Source organism: Zingiber officinale, chromosome 1A (genome assembly GCF_018446385.1).
Source record: "Zingiber officinale cultivar Zhangliang chromosome 1A, Zo_v1.1, whole genome shotgun sequence".
Taxonomy (NCBI): Eukaryota; Viridiplantae; Streptophyta; class Magnoliopsida; order Zingiberales; family Zingiberaceae; genus Zingiber; species Zingiber officinale.
In genome coordinates this window covers 190,364,154-190,386,362 of record NC_055987.1, presented here as the reverse complement: position 1 = coordinate 190,386,362, position 22,209 = coordinate 190,364,154, and the positions used below count along the sequence as shown (strand labels likewise).

Sequence of the window (22,209 nt, the reverse complement as noted above, 5' to 3'; positions counted from 1 at the left end):
ATTAATTATTTTTTTAAAATTAAAGACACTATAAAGATATTTTTTATAGTATTTATGACAATATAATTTTTTAACTAGAGCTGTCGTACTCAATCTCCTTAGTTAAAACTTTCCCAATGAAAAATCTTATCTATTTAAATGATGAGATTAACTATGAGTATGAGTTTAATAGTAAAGTGGAATAGAAATGAAAATGGAAATGAAACTCACTTAGTTATATGAGTTTAGTTGATTCTTATAAATCTAGAAATCATTCACAATTTGTCATTCATAAATCCATAATTCAAACACTATCATTTCATTCCCTCATTTTCAAATCCATCAACCAAACACCCCTTAGTCTCCAAAACTTATCCATCTCCACCAAAAGCCTCCTCTGTGCCTCCTGCACCTAGTCTCCCTTGCTTTGTCTCTCGGTTCTGGTGTCTTCGATCATTTCCTCGCCAACCTCGCTTCCCAAATCGTCGTCAGAAAATACCAAGCATGGTCAGCTAGCGCTACTTCTCAAGAAAAAAGTTTGATTTTTTTTTTTGGATTTTTAATCGTCGATCACTGATTTTATGGATTATTTGCGATAGCGGCTTGGTGCTCGTTGCTTTCAATCGAAGCCCGACTTTCTACTTGGAGTCGCTGAGGCACAAGGGAGTAGACGCACAACATGTGGATACACGGTATGTGTGCTTGCGGAAGGCCTTTCCTTTCTATTTTCTTGCTACTTGGCGTAGTAATTGTGAACTTTTTTTAGAGCCTACGACAACATCTTTTTTAGTGTGTCTGTTATGTATTGTTTAGGCTAAATTTGTTTTATGTAAATGTAAATCCTATAAATTTAGGCTAAATTAAATGCAAGGAACAAATTCAAATACAAGTGGACTATGAAATTATACACTGTGAAGATAATCCGTTTTATTGATGCCTCATAATGTTCTTTATTGCCCTGTTTAATGTTAAATTATTATGTATGTGCCTAGCAAACAATACAAGCTCAATACTTGTATCTGATCAATTACTGAGAAGATCTGCCACTATAAACTTAATAGATCTTGGAAGTCAATCATGCCTTGCTAATGCTCCAAATTCAATTATCATTTCAAAGTACTGAAATTTGTAGATTCCACACTAACCCTGCAGATCTTTGTCAAATTCTTTTCCTCTGCAGCTTCTAGGATCTTCAGAATTACAATAGTGCTATCAACTTCAGTTAAGAAGCCTCCATGATGCAATTAATCTCTGCATTTCACATTTCAGGAACTAGATTCAAAAGGTCAATTTCAGAAATAAAACTGATTTCTGGATATCTGGTTTATCAAATTTCAGTTTCAAAAATCTAAGTTTGAGGAAGTTTTAGCTCGAATCATGAAGAGTTGTGCTTAGGGAAGAGTTTCATTTAACACCGAACTGATGAGAGGTACTTGTTGAACTTGCTGAACTTCAAGATGGAGAGGCTGGAGATGGGACAACATTAGTGGTTATCCTTGCTGCTGAGTTACTTAAGGTGGTTTAGAGATTGTGCCTATTGAGTTCTTTTTGCAGTTTACATTATAATGTGAATTGTTGATGGGTTGCTAGCCTTTGTTGCAGAGAGCAGATGATCTTGTGAGAGATAGGATTTATCCAACATCTATAATCAGTGGTATCAGGGTAGTGAAAAACTAAACATTTTAAAATATTTATATTTTTTTCTTCGGTAGTAGCCCATGTATAGTAGAATTATTTTCTGTAAGCATTTCAATTTTTATATATATCAAAATATATGGTTTATAAAATATGCCAATTAATGTTTCTCAATATCTCCTCATAGCTTGCAATGAGAGAGGCTTGCAAATATGTTAATGAAAAGCTTTCTATAAAGGTATGAATCTATTAATTAGTTTGTCAATATTGTATACTTTCAAACTACTAGTACAATTTTCAATTTTCTCTACACTTAGTAAGGACATCATGTCCACATTCAGGTTGAAAAACTTGGCAAAGAGTCTCTTACAAACTGTGCAAAGACAAGCATGTCCTCGAAATTAAATGCAATTGACAGTGACTTTTGCGAATTTGGTAAGATCAACACAATTACTTCTTGTCTTTTTGTTTAACTTGCCTCTTACCTTTGACCTGATTGTACGTGTATATATTAGTTATGTTTGGTGCTCATCGCTACCACCAAAAGATTAGGCTTTTGATTACGGGCAATGATCCAAGTGTTATTTCTGTCGGGTTTCTAAGGTCCTGAATAGCTTTAATTTCTTGATCCATCAAGCAGAAAGCTATTTATATGGCATACAAGAAGCAGCATATGTAACCAGCATGGTATAACAGTGCACAATTTAATATGGTTTGCTATCCGAAATACAAATAATTGAACATTGGTATTGCTTAAGGTTGCGTATTAAGTTCATGTAAAGATTTGAGTGAATCAACTGCAAGGTTAAATAAGAGAATGCATCAGGTAGTAGTCTCCATACTGACATCAATACTGATAATCAGTCTCAAGTACTAATACCTTATGATGTGATATTTTTCTTTATTTGAGTCAGTCACTTGTACGTGCTTGCCCTACGAATGTAATGGAAATGAAACGGTAGGATGGATGTAAAGCTAAGAAAATTGATTCCACACTCAGAATTGAGGATTGTGCAGGTTGGAAGAGATGTGAATTTACTTGGCCAATCAATTTTTTCGAGTGTCCCTGTTTATCTATGGGTTTAATCTGTTAGCTTATTGTTTTTGTCAAATTTATTCATTGGATTTAATGTATTGATTGTGTGTTATTTAATCTTAATTATAATATAATAATTTAATATATTGAATATGTGAGTTGCTGTTTTATCTTAATTATAATATAATAATTTTCTTCCTTGCACATGAATGAAACAGAAAGAGGGATTTTTTTTTGTAAAAAAAGTACTCATATTTTTTGAGAAGATGCAATATTAGAAGAGTTTTTTCTTTTGTATAAATTTAACATGGATCCAAAGTTTGTGGATTATATGTATATATTTTATGTTTAAATTGCATGACACATTTCTTGTTTAATAATAAGAAAATTGATTATTTGTATTTTCATGGTATTTTAATTGTTGTTATTTATAATAGTTTAATTAAGTAATTCATGGTGTAAATATAATAAACAACAGTTTTATAAATAGATTTATATTTTGCTAAAAAATTGTATTTTTAAAAGACAACACTTTTTATCCATTAAAAAATATTATCTTGCTAAAAAAGATAACATTTTTTAAGCGTTGTAAAAGTGTCGTCTTTGCAAAAAACGACAACATTTTTTAAACGTTGCAAAAGTGCTATTTTTGTAAAAAATGACAACGTTTTTTAAGCATTGTATTTGATAGGACTTTTAACAACAGTACTTTTAATAACGTTTTTTTAGTCACATTGACAACGCATAAAAAATATTGTCTTTCAACTTTTTTCCTATAGAGCTGACTATCGAAGTTATGCTCTTCAATTCTTTTTAGAATCAAACTCGTTAATTATTATATCATTATTAATTTTTTCAACCAACTCTCATTCAATATAGATGACCATAGAATCTATTAAAAATTCTTCTTCTATCTTATTACGAAGAATTGTTTCAGTAAGTTTCATAGCTAAAAACTACTCTTTTTCGTTTACTGTCGAAATGGAAAGAGTTAAAACAAAACGAATTAACTTATCAATTAAATAAATATATTAGATTTAATATATAAGTAAATAATATAATTATAATATATAAACTACAACAAATGAGAAAAATAGTAGTCGACTCGAAGAGATAATATCAATCAAGGATATTAATAGTAGTGGATTCGTTGAGATGATATCAAAAGAAAATAAATCTGCAGCAATGATCGCATAGATATCATGTGTTATTTGAAAGAAGAGATGTCGGGATTGTACTCGTTGAGTCGCTACCAAATACTTGTACCAGACATGAATATGAAATATCAAGTGAACGATAATATAAAGATCTTCAAGAAATATAGAGATTACACCATTGGGAAAGGAAGTCGAAAGAAATCTATTTCAAAGATGAACAGATCTACTCGAACCCAGTAAAAGAAAAGGATAAAGAGGATCAAAATCAAAATCTTTATACTCGCGGCTTTGTGGCTGTGAGTGCAAGCAAGGCGGCAGTGGCGGTTGCTCTTGCGACATGCGGCAAAAACATAGTGGGCGATACTGATAAAGCACCAAAATTTTTTGATTTAATTAAAGTTCAAGCAACATGCGCTTTGGAACTTCAATTAAATCAATTTAAATAGGAAAAAAGTTATTGAAACTTTAATAGGAAAAAAATAAAAGTAAATTAATGTCATGATGGAACTATAAATTTTTTTAATTTTATATTTTTATTTTAAATTAGTGGGGCTGGAGCTCACCCTAACCTAAGGATGCCTCCGTCCTGACTCCATTATATTACCTTTGCTTCCGTTGCTACTGAAGCAGCAGTTATAACTAGTTACATGTTAAGCGCAGAAACTATTTGATAGCTAATATAATAGGTAACATTTAATATAATAATGATGTTATAGTATTATAACAGCTATTTTCAGATGATTTTAATCTATTTTAAAATTAATTATTTTAATAAAATTTAAATAATTTTGATTAAGTCGGTAAATATTTTTTTTTATGTAATAGTATTTAAAATTTTAATAAAGTGACTTTTACGGTTGCTTTAGATAAGAGGTGTTATGAGAATGAAATATATGATGGAGCACATTTTTGAATTTTTATTTTTATTTTTGAAAAAAAGGACATCCTTTTAATAATGATGTGTATAATTTGGGGTGCATTTTTGCCTTATAATCTTCTTGATGTGATCGTGAGTGAGAAGAGATGCTTTCACCAAGTTTTTGTTCTAACCTAATTGCGCATTAGAGCACATCTTTGAAAAGACCCAACAAAGTTAACCATGAAGATAGATGCTAGCTAATAGATGCAAAACGATTGCTAATAGCAGCAGAGGAAGATGAGGAGGAGGTGGGCAAGACCAAGGAGGATGAGCCATGGATGCCAAGTTGCGACGCTTGTTTTCAGACATCTTGAAATCTGGCGCGGATGTCCGGCAGACGGCGAGTGAGGATCCGGGAGGGGAAGGCGCCGATGCGTTGGAGACTGCTCATCCGGCCTAGCTGCATCGCGCATTCGTCCACCAGGTCCTCCATCTCGAACGCCAAGTTCCGGAACTGCCTCATCCACTCCTGCGAAGAGTGGCTTTGCTCCTATCTGGGCTTCTGGTCGGCATCCCTGAGAAAGGATTGCCTACAAATCCAATTGCATCTTCTCTTATGTTGCCATATCAAAAATTTCAGTGAAACTGAATCGATCGATTAATTATTAAAAAAACTCAATAAAATTCTATTATTGGTGTTGAATTATTTTTTAATATAAAATCCTTATTAAAAATAGGTTTTACTGCAATTCGTGGTGAATTATTTCTACTATAAAATTCTAATAAATAAACTAATAAGTCATACAATTCATGCCGAATTATTCCTCATACTTTATTCATAAATCAATGAGAAACTCCATGACCAATATTCTATATTTCTACAAATCCACTTAGAAATAATTGGCCGAACAACATAAAATGTGTTGAATTTTTATTACAGATGCTATAGAAATTCAATCTCTGCTACAAAATACATTGAAGTTGGAAGATTAATTTCTGCACTGTACTTGCACAAACAGATAGACTTAATCACGGTTTCATCATATCTCGACTTCCTCGTTCAATCAATGTATTTCAACTACTTTAATAAATTCAGATTTTCGCGGCGCGCCATTAACTAACGGCATACATAAAAACAAATCGTTAATATTATTATCATTATTTATTTATTTTTTTTGTAAGAGGCATCTTTTTTGGTGCACAGTATAAGCTTTAAGATGGGATAGCCTATGTGTCAAGTGAAATATTTGATCACATTTAGATTACTACAATATGTACCCAATAACCGGTCTATTCCTTTTAGGTTTATTTTTAATGCATACACCCTGTTTAGTAGGCTGCATTCCTGATATGTTCAACCTGTTTCTCTTTTTCTTACATATTGTTGGTTCTGCACCAGTCTTCCCACATGGGGTTAGTGATCCTATTGAAGTATGCTTAATTGATTTCTTGCATTCTACAGTGTTTTTGTGCTTGGCTCTGTGGAAAATTGGATGTCCTTAATTAATTTTTCATATATGGTTACCTGTATAATTTATTGTTTATGGTTATTTGCATGCCTCCAGGAACTCAGAGAGTTGGCAACAAAATTTCCTTGATGGATTTGTTTTACCATTTGCTTGTATGTTGGGATATCTTCTGCAAAGAGCTATAATCTCTCTTGATTGATTGGCAGTTTTTTTTTTTTTTTCAATTTTCTTATGCTAAGTTTTCTTTTCTAGTTGAACATGATTCCTTCTTGTTGTTTTCAAGGCTAAGGTATTTGGTATCTTTTTTAGACGTGACATTGTTGGGATTAAATGCTTAGTCCTTAAGATGTAATAAATCTAAAATATCTAATATCTCATATGTGGATTTTTAAAATATAGGATCTTTCTATATTTAGTATTACCTAACAAATTTTAAAAAAAAATCAAAAATAAAATATTTCTTAAAATTTTAGAAAATTTTAAAAATGATAATTTATAAATTAGCAAAATATTTCTAAATTTATTTTTCCAGAATTGTATCATAAACTTTCCAAAAATAGAATTTCCTAACAATTTAGAAAACTTCGCAGAATAAAAAAAGTCTTAATAATTCCATAAAAATTCTAAAATTAATTACAACACTATTTACGAATTGTAAAATAATGTTACTATCATGTTGAAGCACGATCAGACTCTGATACCATTGTTGGGTTATGCCCTGTTAGTGTGTGCACTTATGTGTCAAGACACTCCTTATATATTTTGTGGATAATTATTTAATAAAGACAAGAATTTATCATTAATTATTTACTTTTCTGTACATATATGATTAATGATAAAACCCTACAGATTAATGAGTATATTAATCTGAAAACAGTCATTGATCGAATAGATATCTAGAGGGGACATGGATATCTAGATCAACACTGAGTATGACTAGGTTGAGATAGATCGAGGGTTGGATATCCAAGTTGTACTTGCGGGTGCCTTGAGTTTAGAGGTACATTGGACACGACCCGCTCAAGAGGAGACTACATATTAAACATCATTGGTTATTCCTCTTATGAACGAGTGTAACTGATCTTTTGACTTGAGATCTTCATTTATTCTATACGTAGAGTTATGTGCTTTGACGTCGTTAAAAGCAGTCTTTAATCGGATTGTGATTAGTACGGTAGTTGGGTGTATGGCAAAGCGTAGAGAGAATAGTGTTGAGTCAATAGAAGATTCATCACTCTCTTGGATTAGGAGTTAACATCCTGGCCACTTGATAGAGATATTAGTGACTCGAAATCCATGGCCATGGGAGGAATGATTTATTATTCAAGACGAGTCTATTATATCTTGGAAATCAAGTAAAATAATTAATTTGGTAATGATGCATAATGTATCGAATTAATTGGGATGTAGGCTTAGATGAAGAGATTGAATTACACAGTAATCGGTTCATGGCGATTTACAGTTTATGACTGATATTAATTTTATCGCGTTGGGTGGCTAAAAATTGTTGCTAGACGGTTACCTTAGTCTGTGTATGGATTTACACTACTTTCGTGTATAAAATCTAGAGGGTCGCACGTATAGCACGTAGACATGAACAATGGTATCGGAAGCTAATCGAGATCAAGATCAAGTATGGATTTATTTGATACAAAGAAGAGAGAATTCGAATAGCCATAATCATTATGATTAATGGAGAATTCGAAGAGTCATCATAATGATAATTAATGGAGAAGTTGAAGAGTCATCATAATGAAGCCCATAAATGAAGAATTTATGGAGATTATAACTCTTCATCTTCCTAATTAATGAAGATCATAAATGATGAATTTATTGAGAACTTAACTCTTCGTATTCCTTGGAGGGTATAAGTAGTCATCCTCGGAAAGATTCAATAGTAGATTTTGTTCTCTCCATTTCTCCCTCGTCAACTTCTTCTTTGTTTTCTTCCACCGGAAGAGATCGATAGTGCTTTCAAGGCTTTGTCGATCCAAGAGGCTAGCACCTAATAGATCGCATAAAGTTCATGATCTAGTGCGCGTGGATACTGCTAGAGGAGTCACATGTGGGGCTCTTATCTGTCGAGTGATATCATTCAAGTTTATCAAGGACTTGAGGTATGTTTTTATGTTACTTTTGTGTAATACTATATGTACCACGAAAAGATCCATGATTCATTATATGCCTTCCGCGACGCTCCGATCCCAACATGCTCAATGCGGGTGCGTGCTAGAACATGTTTCGTAAACATACACAACAAAAAATAAAACGATAATAATTTCTAAATTATTACATCACACACATCACATGTATATAAGAATGCAATATGTCAAACATGATCGCATAATTAAAATTTTTACGGAAAGTAAATTTATGTTAGGTATACCTTACGGATGACCTGTAATGAGAAGAGCATCAATAGTAGTGATGTTGTCGAACCTCACCTCTATTCGTATCCACGCCGAGGTCCTCAAGATAACTATGTGAGTACAAGTCTCTCCTTTGAAAGTTACTAGCCACGAGCAAAGAAGAGGGATCAAGAGCTAGGAAGCAGAAGCAAACAAGGAAGAAGTATCTTTATTGCTTGGTGGTCACAGCAACAAGGAGAAGGATTTCTCTTTGTTGTGGGTTGCGACAAAGAGAGGGGAGAGGGAGAGAAGGATTGGGTTTCAAAAATTCAATCAACCAAATAATGAAACTTGTTATTAATTCTCTCATAATTACATCTATATATAATCCTCTTTAATGAGTTGGATTAGAAAACTCAAATCCAACCCATTATCCCTTAACCAAAAATTAGCCCATTAACTACTTGGTTTGTTTCATAACTAAACCAAGCTGGTTCATAACTAATTCATGATTAAACCAAATATGATTTAACTCTACCATAAGAGATGTAGCTCATCCGTGCTTCCATCATGACAAATATTTCTATATTTGTCTTATGTATAGTTCAACCAAATATTTATCTCATGATCTAAGAATCCTATTCTTTAACTTATTTTACGTCTTTTAAAGACTCGTTAGTGCGTGAGGCCCAATAGGTTCCCGGTTTATTTTGGTCATCCATAATTAACTACTTAATTATAGAGGGATCATGAGTGACACCTAGTAGTACATCATGATCCCCAATTAGTCGAAAAATCATAGTTGATCTTAGAACTAATTCTAAACCTTTCAACAAGTACAGTGAGTCGTGCCTTGTTACTTTCACTCATCCTATATTCACTTGGTTTAGGACATAATCTGTGTCTGCCCCCACTAGACTGACTATGTCACACCTATCCCAAATAATACTTCCTTGTTCTATGGATTCAAATTACTCGTACATGTGTACAAGAGTCTTATACTCTTAACATGTGGTGCTTTGGCCAAATATTTTGAGTAATAATCCTAACGAGTAGCCATAGAGTATACGTCTTCTCGTAAGGAGCGGTGAATCCTCTATGGGCTATCCAAACATCTTCGGGCATTTTGACTTATACCCAATCATCCCGGGTCTACACCTCAATGAGGTGCTTGCTTAAGATGTCAAAGTATAAGTCTCCATGATCAAGATGACTTGTATACCTCAAGTCAAAGGAAACTTGCACTTGAGCTACAGTAAGAGGTTCACAAACATATCCATATATATAGATAACCATATGAAGTCTTACAGCGAGTCATTCCAATGAACTAGTTACCATAACTAGCATCCATGTTTAACTCTCAACAACTCAATGTCTCCAACAAGTGAGAAAATAGCTACTTAGAGAACCAATGAGTATAACTCATGCTAGTCTTACAGAATTGATGATCTCCAAATGCATCAATTCGACGACTAGGGAAATTCTAATACATTTATAATTGCACATGTAGAGATAATCATTAGTTGTGATCCAATTATAATTTCTCTCATTCTATTAATTGTATTGAAGACATTCAGTAAATGAGTTTAAGACAATCAAACATATAATATGCACTAAAATAGTAAATCTATATTTAGTAAAAATTATAAAGTGATTGTCTTAGGACATCCCTCAAAATCTAATATCTACAAGATGTCAAGTTTAATGGTTACCCTTTGTCATATAGGGACCACGTGGAATATAATATTGAAAAAAGGCCCTCAGGGCGTAGCGTAAATGGTGGGTGTATGATATCTCTGGTGTAATGGTCAGAGGTCGATTCTCATGAACTGACGACCTAGGATTTACCCCACCATGCGGTTATAGCCTGTGTACTTATATTTATCTCCTTCCATATCCATGGGGTTCACACTGGGGGGGTGCTAAGGTAGTGGATCTACCCTTTTTTTTTAGAATACTTGCTATGCGGCGACTAATTCATGCATCCATTCCATTAAACAACATAAATTAACAATAAAGATTCACACATGTGTTTAATCAAATAAGAACCAAAAATAAACTTGTCATTGAAGCAAAGCAAGGGCATATCCATAGAGTTTTACATCAAGTCACATCACAACTACTCCCTTGGTCCTAAAACTAGGGAAATCTACTCCATAATCGATGAAACAAGACGTGAAGACAATTTTAAAAGCATTCTACAACCAAAATAGAAAGAAAGGAAGAGAAACGCTTAGCCAAGATGAGCGTGAAGTCTTCAAGACGCAATCCTCCGCTTCTCAAGAAGAGCGGATAGTCGAAAATGACTTCAGAACGTCCAAAATCACCAAAGAACTGTGACGTCTACTCCCCCTCCGACCCTCCCTCAGGAGAAACTCCTTATGCTTTTATAGACATGGGGTAATGTCACCCCTGCCTTAGGAGCACACGACCATGTCATTTGACACAACCTCCCCGTGTAGGCGACGGATCAGAATGTTGGTGCAATTTCCCTAGGTCAAGGTTGATCAGGTTGGCCAAGTTTGAATTGGCTCAAGCTTGAGTCTTGATGTTTGAGTTTTGATTTTTGATAATGTATGGAGATTGCAAGTGCAATCACTCATTTGAAGAGATTGTTGGAGCAATTTTCCTTTGGTCAATGTTTGACCAGTTTTAGTGTGAAGAAGAGTCAAGTAGATCAAGGTTGACCGGATATTTGACTGGAAAGTTCTGGTGAGTGAAGCCAGATAGTTGAGAAGTCCTGGTGAGTGAATCTAGACATATGGGAAGTCCTGGTAAGTGAAGCCAGGTAGATGCAAAGTTCTGGTGAGTGAAGCCAAGTAGTTGGAAAGTTCTGGTGAGTGAAACTAGACATATGGGAAGTCCTAGTGAGTGAAGCCAGACAGATGGAAAGTCCTAGTGAATGAAGTCAGACAGTTAGGAAGTCCTGGTGAATGAGGCTAGGCAGATGGGAAGTTTTGGTGAGTGAAGTCAGACAGTTGGGAAGTCCTGGTGAGTGAAGCTAGGCAGATGAGAAGTTCTGGTAAGTGAAGCCAGGCAAATGGAAATTCCTGGTGAGTGAAGCCAAGCGTGTGAAAATCTAAATGGGTCATGGAGGACCAAACACTTGGCATGAGTCGATAAGTTCCAAGTAAGGGGAAGTCCTGGTAAGTGAAGTCAGACAGATGGAAAGTCTTGGTGAGTAAAGTCAGACAGTTTGAAGTCATGATGAGTGAAGCCAGGCGTGTGAAAATCTAAGTGGGTCATGGAGAACCAAACACTTGGCATGAGTCGATAAGTCCCAAGTGGGTCAAGGTTGACCAAACACTTAGCATGGGGAGAAAAGTCCAAGTGGGTGAAAGAATTGACCGGACACTTAGTGAGGAAGTCCCAATAGGTTAAGATTGACTAGATGCTAGGCATGAGCGAGTCCCAATAGGTCACGATTGATCGGATGTTAGGTTTGAAACCCTAGACTTGAGTTAGTTAAGTTAGGGTTGGCCAATCAATCAACCGATCGATTCAACTAGAGCCCAATCGATCAGTTGATCAATTGGGAGAGCTTCACGAGCAAGGACAACCCAATCGATCAGCCGATCAATTGGAGCTACGTCAACTGATCAGCCGATCGATTGGGGCTACGCCAATCGATCATCCAATAGATTAGAGGCCACTGATGCGAAGAGCATAGTGTGCTCCCCAATTGATCATCCGATCGATTGGGATACTCCAATCGATCAGCCGATCGATTGGGATACTCCAATCGATCAGCCGATCGATTGGGATACTCCAATTGATCGGTTGATCGATTGAGGCTTGCTTTCTCGTAAGATTGCGAGGCTGACTGAATCAATCGGTCAATCGATTCTAAGTTTATTTACGAGAGCACAGAGGCACTGTGAATGGATCGGTCGATAGATCAAAGCCTCCCCAATCGATAAGCCCATCGATTGAGATATGACCGTGTGCAAGTTACGAGGTTTGGATGACTGGGATCACACAGATCTGATGTGGAAATTGATTGGGAGCAGACCCAATAGATTGGGAACCCTAGATCGTGAAGTATAAAGGCGATGGCAAGGTTCAAACGTAGTAGCGCTTACACGACACTTCTCCTATTGTTCTGCCAGTTCTTGAAGTTGCTTGGAGCGATGTGTTGCTGCATTTTCAAGCATCAAGAGGCAATCTTCATCAATAGGAACAAGCAAGAAGAAGGTGTTATTTGTATTTTTATGTATTTACTTCTTGTTTGAGTTGTATCTTGTTGTTGAGTCTTATACGAAGTTTTTCCACCTCCGATTGTTCTGAGAATGAGAGTTTTGTTAGAGGATGAGTGCATCCTGTGTGGATCCTTGGATTAGTCATCTCTTCTTGAGGTGGATACCAAGTAAATCTACTTGTCAGCATTGGAGAGTTTGACTTCAATTCGATTCGCTGTAAATCAACATCTATGAAGTAAGCGAATGAGCGCGACGAGTTATTTATCCCCTAGCTCCGAAGTGTCCTAACACAAAAGGCACGACCTATTAGTAATAACCCTAAGAGCCAATTATGAGATGATTAGGTTTATTGGGTTTATTGGGTTAATGATTAATCCAATATAATAATTCAACCTATTAAGAGGAAAACAAAGAGAAGTTTAATCCGAATTAGTCTCATTGAGTTAGACTCAATTGGATCTAATTATTGGATTGAGTCTAATTTGAATTAGATTTATGGAGTCAATTTGGATTGATGTCCATGGAGTCAATTGGGATTGATAAGGTTTAATGAGTTAGACTTATTGGGTGAACTTGAATTCACCAAGGAAGAGGAAAGGTCAATTTTGACTTGACCAAAAGACTCTTCATGAAAGATGACAAAGAGTCAATTCATGAAGAAGATCATGAGGCAAAAGGGAGATCAAGAGCCAAATGGACTTTTGGTATTCCATGGGAGTACAAAAGGAGGAATTTTGGCCATTGATTGTAAAAAAAGTTCATTTTTATCTTCTCCTTCCTCTTCTTCCTCTTGGTCGATCCTTCCTCATGGTCGAATCACCTTGTGTGGCTAGCACCACAAAGTTGGTTCTTCTCCAGATCGAGAGTTCGTGAGACAAACGGAACATGTTCGTGTGGATACCGTAGAAGCTCGGACACTTGATCGCGCTGAGATTTACATCCAAAGAAAGGTTGTTGCCGGGATTGAGAAGGGCACACATCAAAGGTATAATTCTCTCATGTAAGACTTAGTATATAGTTTCCTTTTGCATGGATCTTTTGGAGGAATTAGATGTTTTCCGCTATGCTTTTGTGTGTTTAGCGCCCTAGTTCCTTACACGACCATGCGTGGTAGACACGACCCAGGCGTGTAGGACGTAGCTTCAGGTGTTGTGGACATGTCATTTGGCACGACTTGCATGTGTGGTTTCTTAGAATGGGGCACAACTGTGTCAATAGACACGACCTACCAGTGTGAGCTCTGGTGAGGAAAGCATGGTCGTGCCAATTTACATGGCTTGCCATGTGAATATCTGGAAGCATGGCATTGTTGTGCCTCAAGGCATGGCCTGCCCATGGTTAAGTCCCAAGAGCTCTCCATTGCACGATGTTCATCCAATTTCGCTCCTAATCGTACCTTATCAATAAAAATACAACAAAGATCAGATCTTCGAACAAAGCAAATAGCATGCTGATAAATGAGGAAAATGAGTGTGATAACATAGATCAAATATGAGAAATGCAAGTGAATATGCGTAAATAAAGGTCTAAACACCTATATAACTGACAAACATCAGTGAGCTCAACTCTAGATGACCATAGAATCACCCAAGAGACAGAAATAGTCAGACAAGTCAACACAAAGTTGACTTGTCTAGGTGCCCAGATTCTAGGCGCTCGGACTAGGTTCAGGCGCCCCGACCACCTTGGGCTAGTACAAGCGCCCTTTCGGAGATGTTGCAACGGGGATAGAGTTTAGGTCCACGTTAATAACACTCCAGGTGCTCGGACTAGTTCAGGCACCTGGGTATTGATAAAGGCTTATCATCGAGCCATTGAAGAGTCACTCTTTGTCATAAGATACAAAGATACATCGTTGGGGTACCCAGACCCACTCTAGGTGCCCAGAAATGCCATGTCAGCAAATGACGAATTTGACTAGTAGGCTATAAATAGAGATCTGGTCCTCTTCATTCGACACAACACACTCTTGTACGTCATTTGTAATTCTATTTTAATTGTTTGTGTTTTCACTTTTGTAAGAGGCTTCTCCGCCTATATCGAAAGAGAATTTTAGTGAGCTTCCACTGCCTTGAATTAGCAGTCTCTCTGATTGCAAACCAAGTAAAATCTCTAGTCACTACTTTTTTTTTATGTTTTTATTTATTAACTAAGTGTGTTGTCTTTGCTAAGAAGAAAGCAAAATATCATTCTTATTCTAACTTACAGGGCAATTCAACCCCTCTTGCCAGCCTATTTGGGACCAACATCATGTTGTTGCACGTAGCCAGAACTTGTTAGACACTTGCTATATGCTAGTTGTGTATTTATTTGTGCAAGATTTGGATGTACCGTATATACTACCGATTTACAAACTTTACCTGATTGAGCAGGTTAGCGGAGGATTGTGTAGTTGGGTATGTTTTTGTTAGCAGTTGATTTTATTGGAACTCTTACATTTGTAGTAAGTATTTTATCTGAGATTGCTTCTGTTAATCTCCTTATATATAGTATCATGCATTATCTTCTTATAACCACTGAGTTGTTGTACTCCTACCCTTTGTTCTTTCTTTAACTTTAAGGTTAACAAATAGATGATGTGTTTGTCGCTCAGAGGGCCTAGCTATCAGTCTCACTTGTTTGGATTTCTTTTTGAGTTACTTGGTTTATTTTTCACTGCTTGTGTTTATAGTTTTCTTTCTATATCAGTTTTTGAGTATGTTCACATGTACAAACATACATATATGCATTATCATTCTTAGCTTATTATGTTGACTTTAAATGGTTTAATATCAATTATTTCTCATATTGTCACTAGGGGGTACCATTCGATTTGTCAGACAAGTATAGCCTCAGGGTATAATATGTTATCCTACACATCCATCTATGATCAACGCGTGAGTATTTAGTGTTAATTTTTTTTTAAAAAAAAATCACTGCCTTTTACTACATTAATTTACTCAAAATTTACAATGCATAAAGGTGTAAAATGCCTTGATGGCTAACGATCTCATCATGCAAAGGATTACCATGTTATGATAAAATGTCCCTCGTGATTTATTTGTCTATATGTAATCAGAGGGACAGTGATACTAACCTCCTAGGGTGAACATTATCACCTTTTGCTCTAAAAAAATTTAATACTAGGGGTTCATGAGTTGCCCATAAATGAAATATATAGGATAACAATTATATATATATATAAAAGAATATTATGATACCCACCCACCTCTAGTGCCCAACTGAGAGGGGCATCCATGTGCCAGGTGGGCCCAATGAGGCTCACATGGGCGTCTTTTTGTCAGTCATGTATAGGAGGCCCATACTGGAGGTGTGCACCATATATTTAGGAAAAGAATAGCCCGATTAATTACATTTTAAAGTTTAATTTAAATTAATACGAAAGAAAATATTAAAAATAATTAATACTATATATATATATATATATATATATATATATATATATATATATATATATATATATAATTTTATTATAATTTTTTAAATTTAAAATAATTTTTATAAATATTTTAATAAGATAATTCGGTTAGGATTTTGGAAAGCTTCTGTTGAAATATCCTATTTACGTTGGGAGGTGATTGATGCATAGAAAAACATACTTAGGTTTCTCGATGGGAGTGTGAGGGGTATTTGGATGAACGAAATCGTGCAGTTCCGTCGCTAACTCTGGACACCATCGGCGCCGCACTCTCCCTCTCCTTCAGCCGCAAGCAATTCTAGCCCCATCCGAGCCGCCACCTTGCACTGGTGAAGTTCGTGTTTCACGTAGGGGGTTCACGCGTGACGGAGGCCACGCCTTCTCTCGGTTGCCGCACGTGGCATCACGGTTGCCTATTGCACGACGTCTCAAAGGCCACACCACCACTTGTTCTGGCAACCATTCTACCCAGTGCACACCCAATGACATCATCCGATGTCACCGACCCTTTGCTGTCCAAGCAGTGGCGCTCTCAGCCCATCGTCGCTGCCACGCGCGTTGTTGCCTCACCTCACTGCCGGAAATTACCACCGCCTCTTGGTCGCCGTGGGCCACCATCTTCAAGTGTAGTCGACGTCGGCCGCTGTAGCGTTGTAGGAGAAGAAACAGAAATGAGAAACGGAGAGGAAGGGAACACTAAGGTTTATATGGTGGAAAAAGGAGATAATACGTTCGTCCACACCACCGTCGTCAATATATCAGGCCAACACGGAGAACACACTAAGATTTATATGATTCATCAAATCCTATTGTTAATTGAGTTTGCTTTTATTAATCAAATAATGATGGCTAGCTTAACGAGTTGATTGATTATTGATTATAAAATGGATTAATTAACGAATGTATTATAGAATTATTAATTCAGTGAATGATAATTCGATTAGGTGATAGATTAATCTGAAGTTAATTAAATTAAGTAAAATTAGGATTTTACTCTTAATGCTTTGATTAGTTAATAGATTTGTTAATTAGATGATTAATTAATAGTTTTGTTAATGAATTTATTAATGACTAGAGGATTAATTAAGTAATTACCAGTTGAACACTTGGATCACTTGGTTGTGGCTTAATTAGATTAATTAAATGTCGATATTGCTTAATTAGAGAATTATCAAGTCATTAATGATTGGATTAAAATAGTGGGTTAAGTAAATTAGGATTTTACTCTTAATGCTTTGATTAGTTAATAGATTTGTTAATTAGATGATTAATTAATAGTTTTGTTAATGAATTTATTAATGACTAGAGGATTAATTAAGTAATTACCAGTTGAACACTTGGATCACTTGGTTGTGGCTTAATTAGATTAATTAAATGTCGATATTGCTTAATTAGAGAATTATCAAGTCATTAATGATTGGATTAAAATAGTGGGTTAAGTAAATTAAAGTTGCATGCATTAATTAACCATAGAGTTTGATCCTGTCCGATGGACCACCGGGTGAGGTGGATAGAATGTTGATCAAATCACGATATCCTAGATGGGGGGTATGCTGAGATGACTTCTATGTTAACCAAGTCGTCAAAAGTCCTTTTGTCAACACTACCTGTCGCCAGTGACCGAGTTGCCCCCGGTCCTTGGAACCCCGAGGCTAGAGACAGATCCAAAGAATATATGAGTAACAGACTAATAATATATATAATAATGAAATAAATGAGGGGCGAGTACGAAAAATGTACCCTGACCCAGGGGCGCTCTCTGATGGGACGCTGCTCGAGTTGTTGTGACCCGGAAGAGCAGATGACGCCGAGCCGGATGAAGAGCTGGATCTAACGATGAGGAGCCGGATGCGGTGGCACAAAACCTGATGCAACCTCGGCACACGGTCCGAGTGATGACATTAGCGCGTAGGCCGGGATAAGACATCGGCACGTAGGTCGAGATATAATATCGGCCCGCAGGCCGTGATATAAAATCGGCACGCAAGTCAGGGTACAATGGACACACCCAAATAAGACAACGATGTGAGGATCGAAATGTAGCCTTGGCTCGAAGGCCGGAACTCAGCAAAGACGGAGCATGATCAGATTGGCGTCCATTGACGGCGAGGGTCCGGAGGCCCGACCCCCATTGAAGGCATACGACAATGCGGATGGTCCGAAGGTGGAATAAGATGAGGCGATAAGAGAGGCAGCACTGCGGCGTCCTGAGGAGACCGCTGGTGAGGCAGCACGTGGCTGTCCCGCGGTCCGAAGGGCGGCGGCCAGCGGCTGGGGGCGCTGGTGTGCCAAGAGAGAGGGAAGCAGGAGGCATGGCAGTGGCCTGACTCGCGGCAGTGGCCGGTGGAGGCCAGTGCAGTGGAGGAGATGACGAAGGGCGGTGTCAGCGCTATGGAGGCACTACAAGAAAAAAGCTAATAGACAACGCTTTTAAAGCGTTGTCTTTGTGCCTGAAAAAGCGTTGTTAAAGACACTGTTGTTAAAAGTCTGCTCAACGACAACGCTTTTAAAGCGTTGTCGTTTGTAGCGAAGACAACGCTTTAAAAACGTTGTGTATTTTTTGCAAAAACATCATCTTTGCAACGCTTTAAAAACGTTGTTGTTTTTGGCAAAGACAACACTTGTGCAACGCTTTAAAAGCGTTGTCTTTTTATAAAAAAATAAAAAAAATCTATTTACAAAATCATTTTTTTATATTTACAAAACTATTAATTTTCTTTTACCATATCTAGATTTGAATTTGGCATATAAAATAACATTAATTAGCTCAACTAATGATTTCAAACTCGTACCAAAACAATAGAATTCAATTACAAAGTATTAGTATTTACAGGAGAATTCAACTATACACAAAGACTAAATAGTTCTGTTTCAAAGTAGATAGTGACATTCGAATTTAAAACAAAAAAAGCACAAAATAATTAGTCGGCCTCGAAGAATGATGCGGCGAGGAGTACACTTTGGCCTTATGCATTGGACAGGTTTTTCACGATATTTACCCGACCTCACGCCTTTTTTCGGAGATTTGGTGCTCAGGTTCATGACTAAAGCCTCCACAGAGGCAGTCTCAAACAAGTCTTTGCCAGCCATCTCTTGTTGCCTCCACTGATGGAAGTGTTCCAACAATGCCTGCACTGACTCCCGCAACTGCTGCAGAACAGAGTGTAGGGCATTTGGGTTCAGAGACGACCCTTCTACCGTTCCACTCATTGACATCCAAACCACCAATCGCTTACTGAAAGAAAGGTAAACAAGCAGAATTAGAATGCATCTCGGCTAAGTTGCCTACAATCTATATGAAAATTTGTATTCTGAAGTCAGAACTGTTCACATTTTTGTTCAATACTTGAGAAATAACTCTGCATTCCTACGCAAACATTACTCCTTAGTTACTACACAAGTACTGAATGAAGATGATCTAACTGATGTGAATATTTCTGACAAGATGCAAGTGAGAAAGACATCGAAGAACACATGAACCCTTGCATGAGTTTCATGGAAAAGACATACAACAGCAAGCATTTCTCCATTAAAAATCCATCTAATAGCAACATCTGACTTAAGTATCAAATAATCATCAGAGTCAAACTCACCAATTTTGATAAAAACATTTCAGAAATTCTGCCAGGTAAAAAATTTTGGAGATACAAAATTACGTTACTACATGAGCAAAATCCAGTTGATTCAGAGGCCTAGGACTTCTTCAAATGAAACACTAACATGAAGCAAATCTCAGTATCTCAAATGAGTCTACAAGTCAGAACAAAATAGTAGGATAAAAGAGAGGGAAATCAGAGAACAGATTTGTGTTGTTAAATCTTAGATATCAAAGCTTTGCCTGGAGCATCATGTGTGTCGATGTGAATGAATTGAGACAAATACCAAATTGATCCACCAAACTAAAGAAATGGTTGAAACAAAATGCGCAACAACATGAGATTTCTCTTATAGTATGTAGGCTACAGATTGATTTCAAATAAGAAACGAGATTGCCAAAGTTCCAGATCTCAAATCTTATAAAATCAAGACAAAAAAAATTGGATAGATCAGGTTTACCAGATAAAAGCCAAAGATAAATTCAAGTACTGATCTAGTTGTAAAAGCTAAACAAACTCTAGGGGGAAAAAATAATCTTTTTCCTTCTTTTAAATACACAAAAACTCGCCGCATCAAACACTTGATGGGCATGAGTCAATGAAATCATAATGTGTGCAAATTGAAACATAGGATGTCAAATTAATACAAGCACTTAACATTCACATAAAACATTACTCAATATGAAAGACAACATGAAGAAAAACATAGAACGAAACCGAAATCATGAAATGAAATCTACATGAAGCTCTAAAATAACAAAGACTCAATCAGCTAACCTATCAGCATTCAAAGGGTTTTCCTATGAACAATAGCAATTACAGCAACAAGTAGGAAGAGGAAAATGATTCCTTCGGTGAAATGAAGAACATTACATTGTATGGTGTTTTGGAACATTTTTTCTTGCAGAAGAACAGGGAGATGAAATGAATAAAAAGAATAGCAATCTTATTAATTGGCACAACTTGAACTCTTGGTTCTGGGAATGTTCCTTGTGAAACAATTTCTTATCTTGTGATCATATTGTTGGAATTTGTGTTATCGCATACTCATTGTTAGTTGCATGGCTAGAGTTCTCTTATGTTTGTATTTATGTTCTGATATATCAAGATTAGGTCGATGCATGTTTTTAAATTTCAAGAAACATGATAGGTATGAACATTACTTACTAGCCCAACAAGGGATCGTATGTATTGGTCAATCCTTTATGAATGCTAAATGATGCATGACAAACAGATTGATCTTACCCTGTAACCTCTTTATGCTGCTTGGATTTTGATTGCTGAAATGTGGGCATAGTTGGGAACAATCCTTGGTTTTCTTGTAGGCGATTTCGATTGTTGAGCCTTCTTGGGGAGCACTTGCTGCACTCTATGTCGTTGGTGTTGCTCATTTTGAACATCCTCCAGTATTCGCTCAATTATGTTTTGTTGTCTATGCATTTGAATAAAGGAACCATTGTCATCATGGTTGGATTTGCTAAATCCCCACTTTTTCTTCTCTCTTTTTTGCTTGTCCTGTGAGTACTGCAGTCACAAAGATCACATTTAGGAATTGTCTGAATCAAGGGAACCTTTAGTTCGACTTACTTGGATTGGGGTACTTGTCTGGACCAATTTATCCTTAGAGCTCGAAGTGAAGGCTCTTTTGATGAGCGTAAACCAACCCGATGTCTTGCCCATCTCTAGCGATCACTTGATTCAACATAAATAAATGAAACAATTAAACTTTTAGACACTTATCACCACGCACAGCTCTCTTGTTCTCTTGAAGCTAGATAATGCAAAGTGAGTATTCAATCTTTCGTGGGTCTGGACGAGGCGGCTGCTGTGCGCGGGCTGCTCGAAGCCCGGCACCGTCGCCACGCCGAGTGGCACGCCGCAGTACATCACATCGAGCACCGCCGAGGTAGCAACAGCAACCCTTGAAGGAGGCGGCGGAGGAAGAGGAGGAGGAAGGGGTGGCGATGGGCGTGCCAAGGTAGTGGCGCTGTCTCCGAGGGTCGGGCGAAGGGTGTGGGCGCTGGTGGTGGCCGCCGTTGGGAAGGTTGTTGGGCGTCGTCATTGTCGGCGAAATCCACCACCGCACTTCCCGATTCCTGAGAGGGGTCTGTGCGGCAGTGAAGAGAAGAAAGAGCTGTCGGCCGGTGGTGAGGAAGAAGAGACGGCCAGCGGTGGGAGGTCGCGTGCCCTAGCTGCGCCGCACGAGAGGAGATGTCGCGAACAGAGCACTGTGTCGTCGCATGGGTAAAAGGAAACGAAGTTTTCTCCTCCTTTAATTTGGGCCATCCATATTGTGATGAAGATGGATGAAGATCCAGCCGTCAGATCTTGAGATAAGCGGTCTAGATCACTTAAGATTGAGATGATAACTTGACAATAGACAACGCTTTTTAAAAATCGTTGTCGTAGACACTAAAAAAAAGACTAATAGACAACGCTTTTTACGAAGCGTTGTCTTTAACCTGTAAAAATCACTAATAGACAACGGTTTTTAGAAAAACGTTGTCTATTAA

General features: G+C 37.0%; 1 protein-coding gene and 1 long non-coding RNA gene across 2 annotated transcripts; one reads left to right on the top strand and one right to left on the bottom strand.

Moving 5' to 3' along the window:
- Nucleotides 1-301: 301 nt before the first annotated feature.
- Nucleotides 302-2,328, top strand: LOC122038827 (T-complex protein 1 subunit alpha-like). The gene is made up of 5 exons (XM_042598778.1): nucleotides 302-486; nucleotides 579-671; nucleotides 1,802-1,852; nucleotides 1,956-2,049; nucleotides 2,130-2,328. The coding sequence occupies exons 1-5, from the start codon at nucleotides 484-486 to the stop codon at nucleotides 2,222-2,224; spliced, it is 336 nt and encodes a 111-aa protein (XP_042454712.1). The 5' UTR covers nucleotides 302-483; the 3' UTR covers nucleotides 2,225-2,328.
- A 16,563-nt stretch (nucleotides 2,329-18,891) lies between these two features.
- Nucleotides 18,892-21,936, bottom strand: LOC122038826. The gene is made up of 3 exons (XR_006127944.1): nucleotides 21,284-21,936; nucleotides 20,942-21,220; nucleotides 18,892-19,335 (listed from the first exon to the last, which is right to left on the bottom strand). It is a non-coding gene; the product is annotated as an uncharacterized LOC122038826 (long non-coding RNA).
- Between the last annotated feature and the right edge of the window lie 273 nt (nucleotides 21,937-22,209).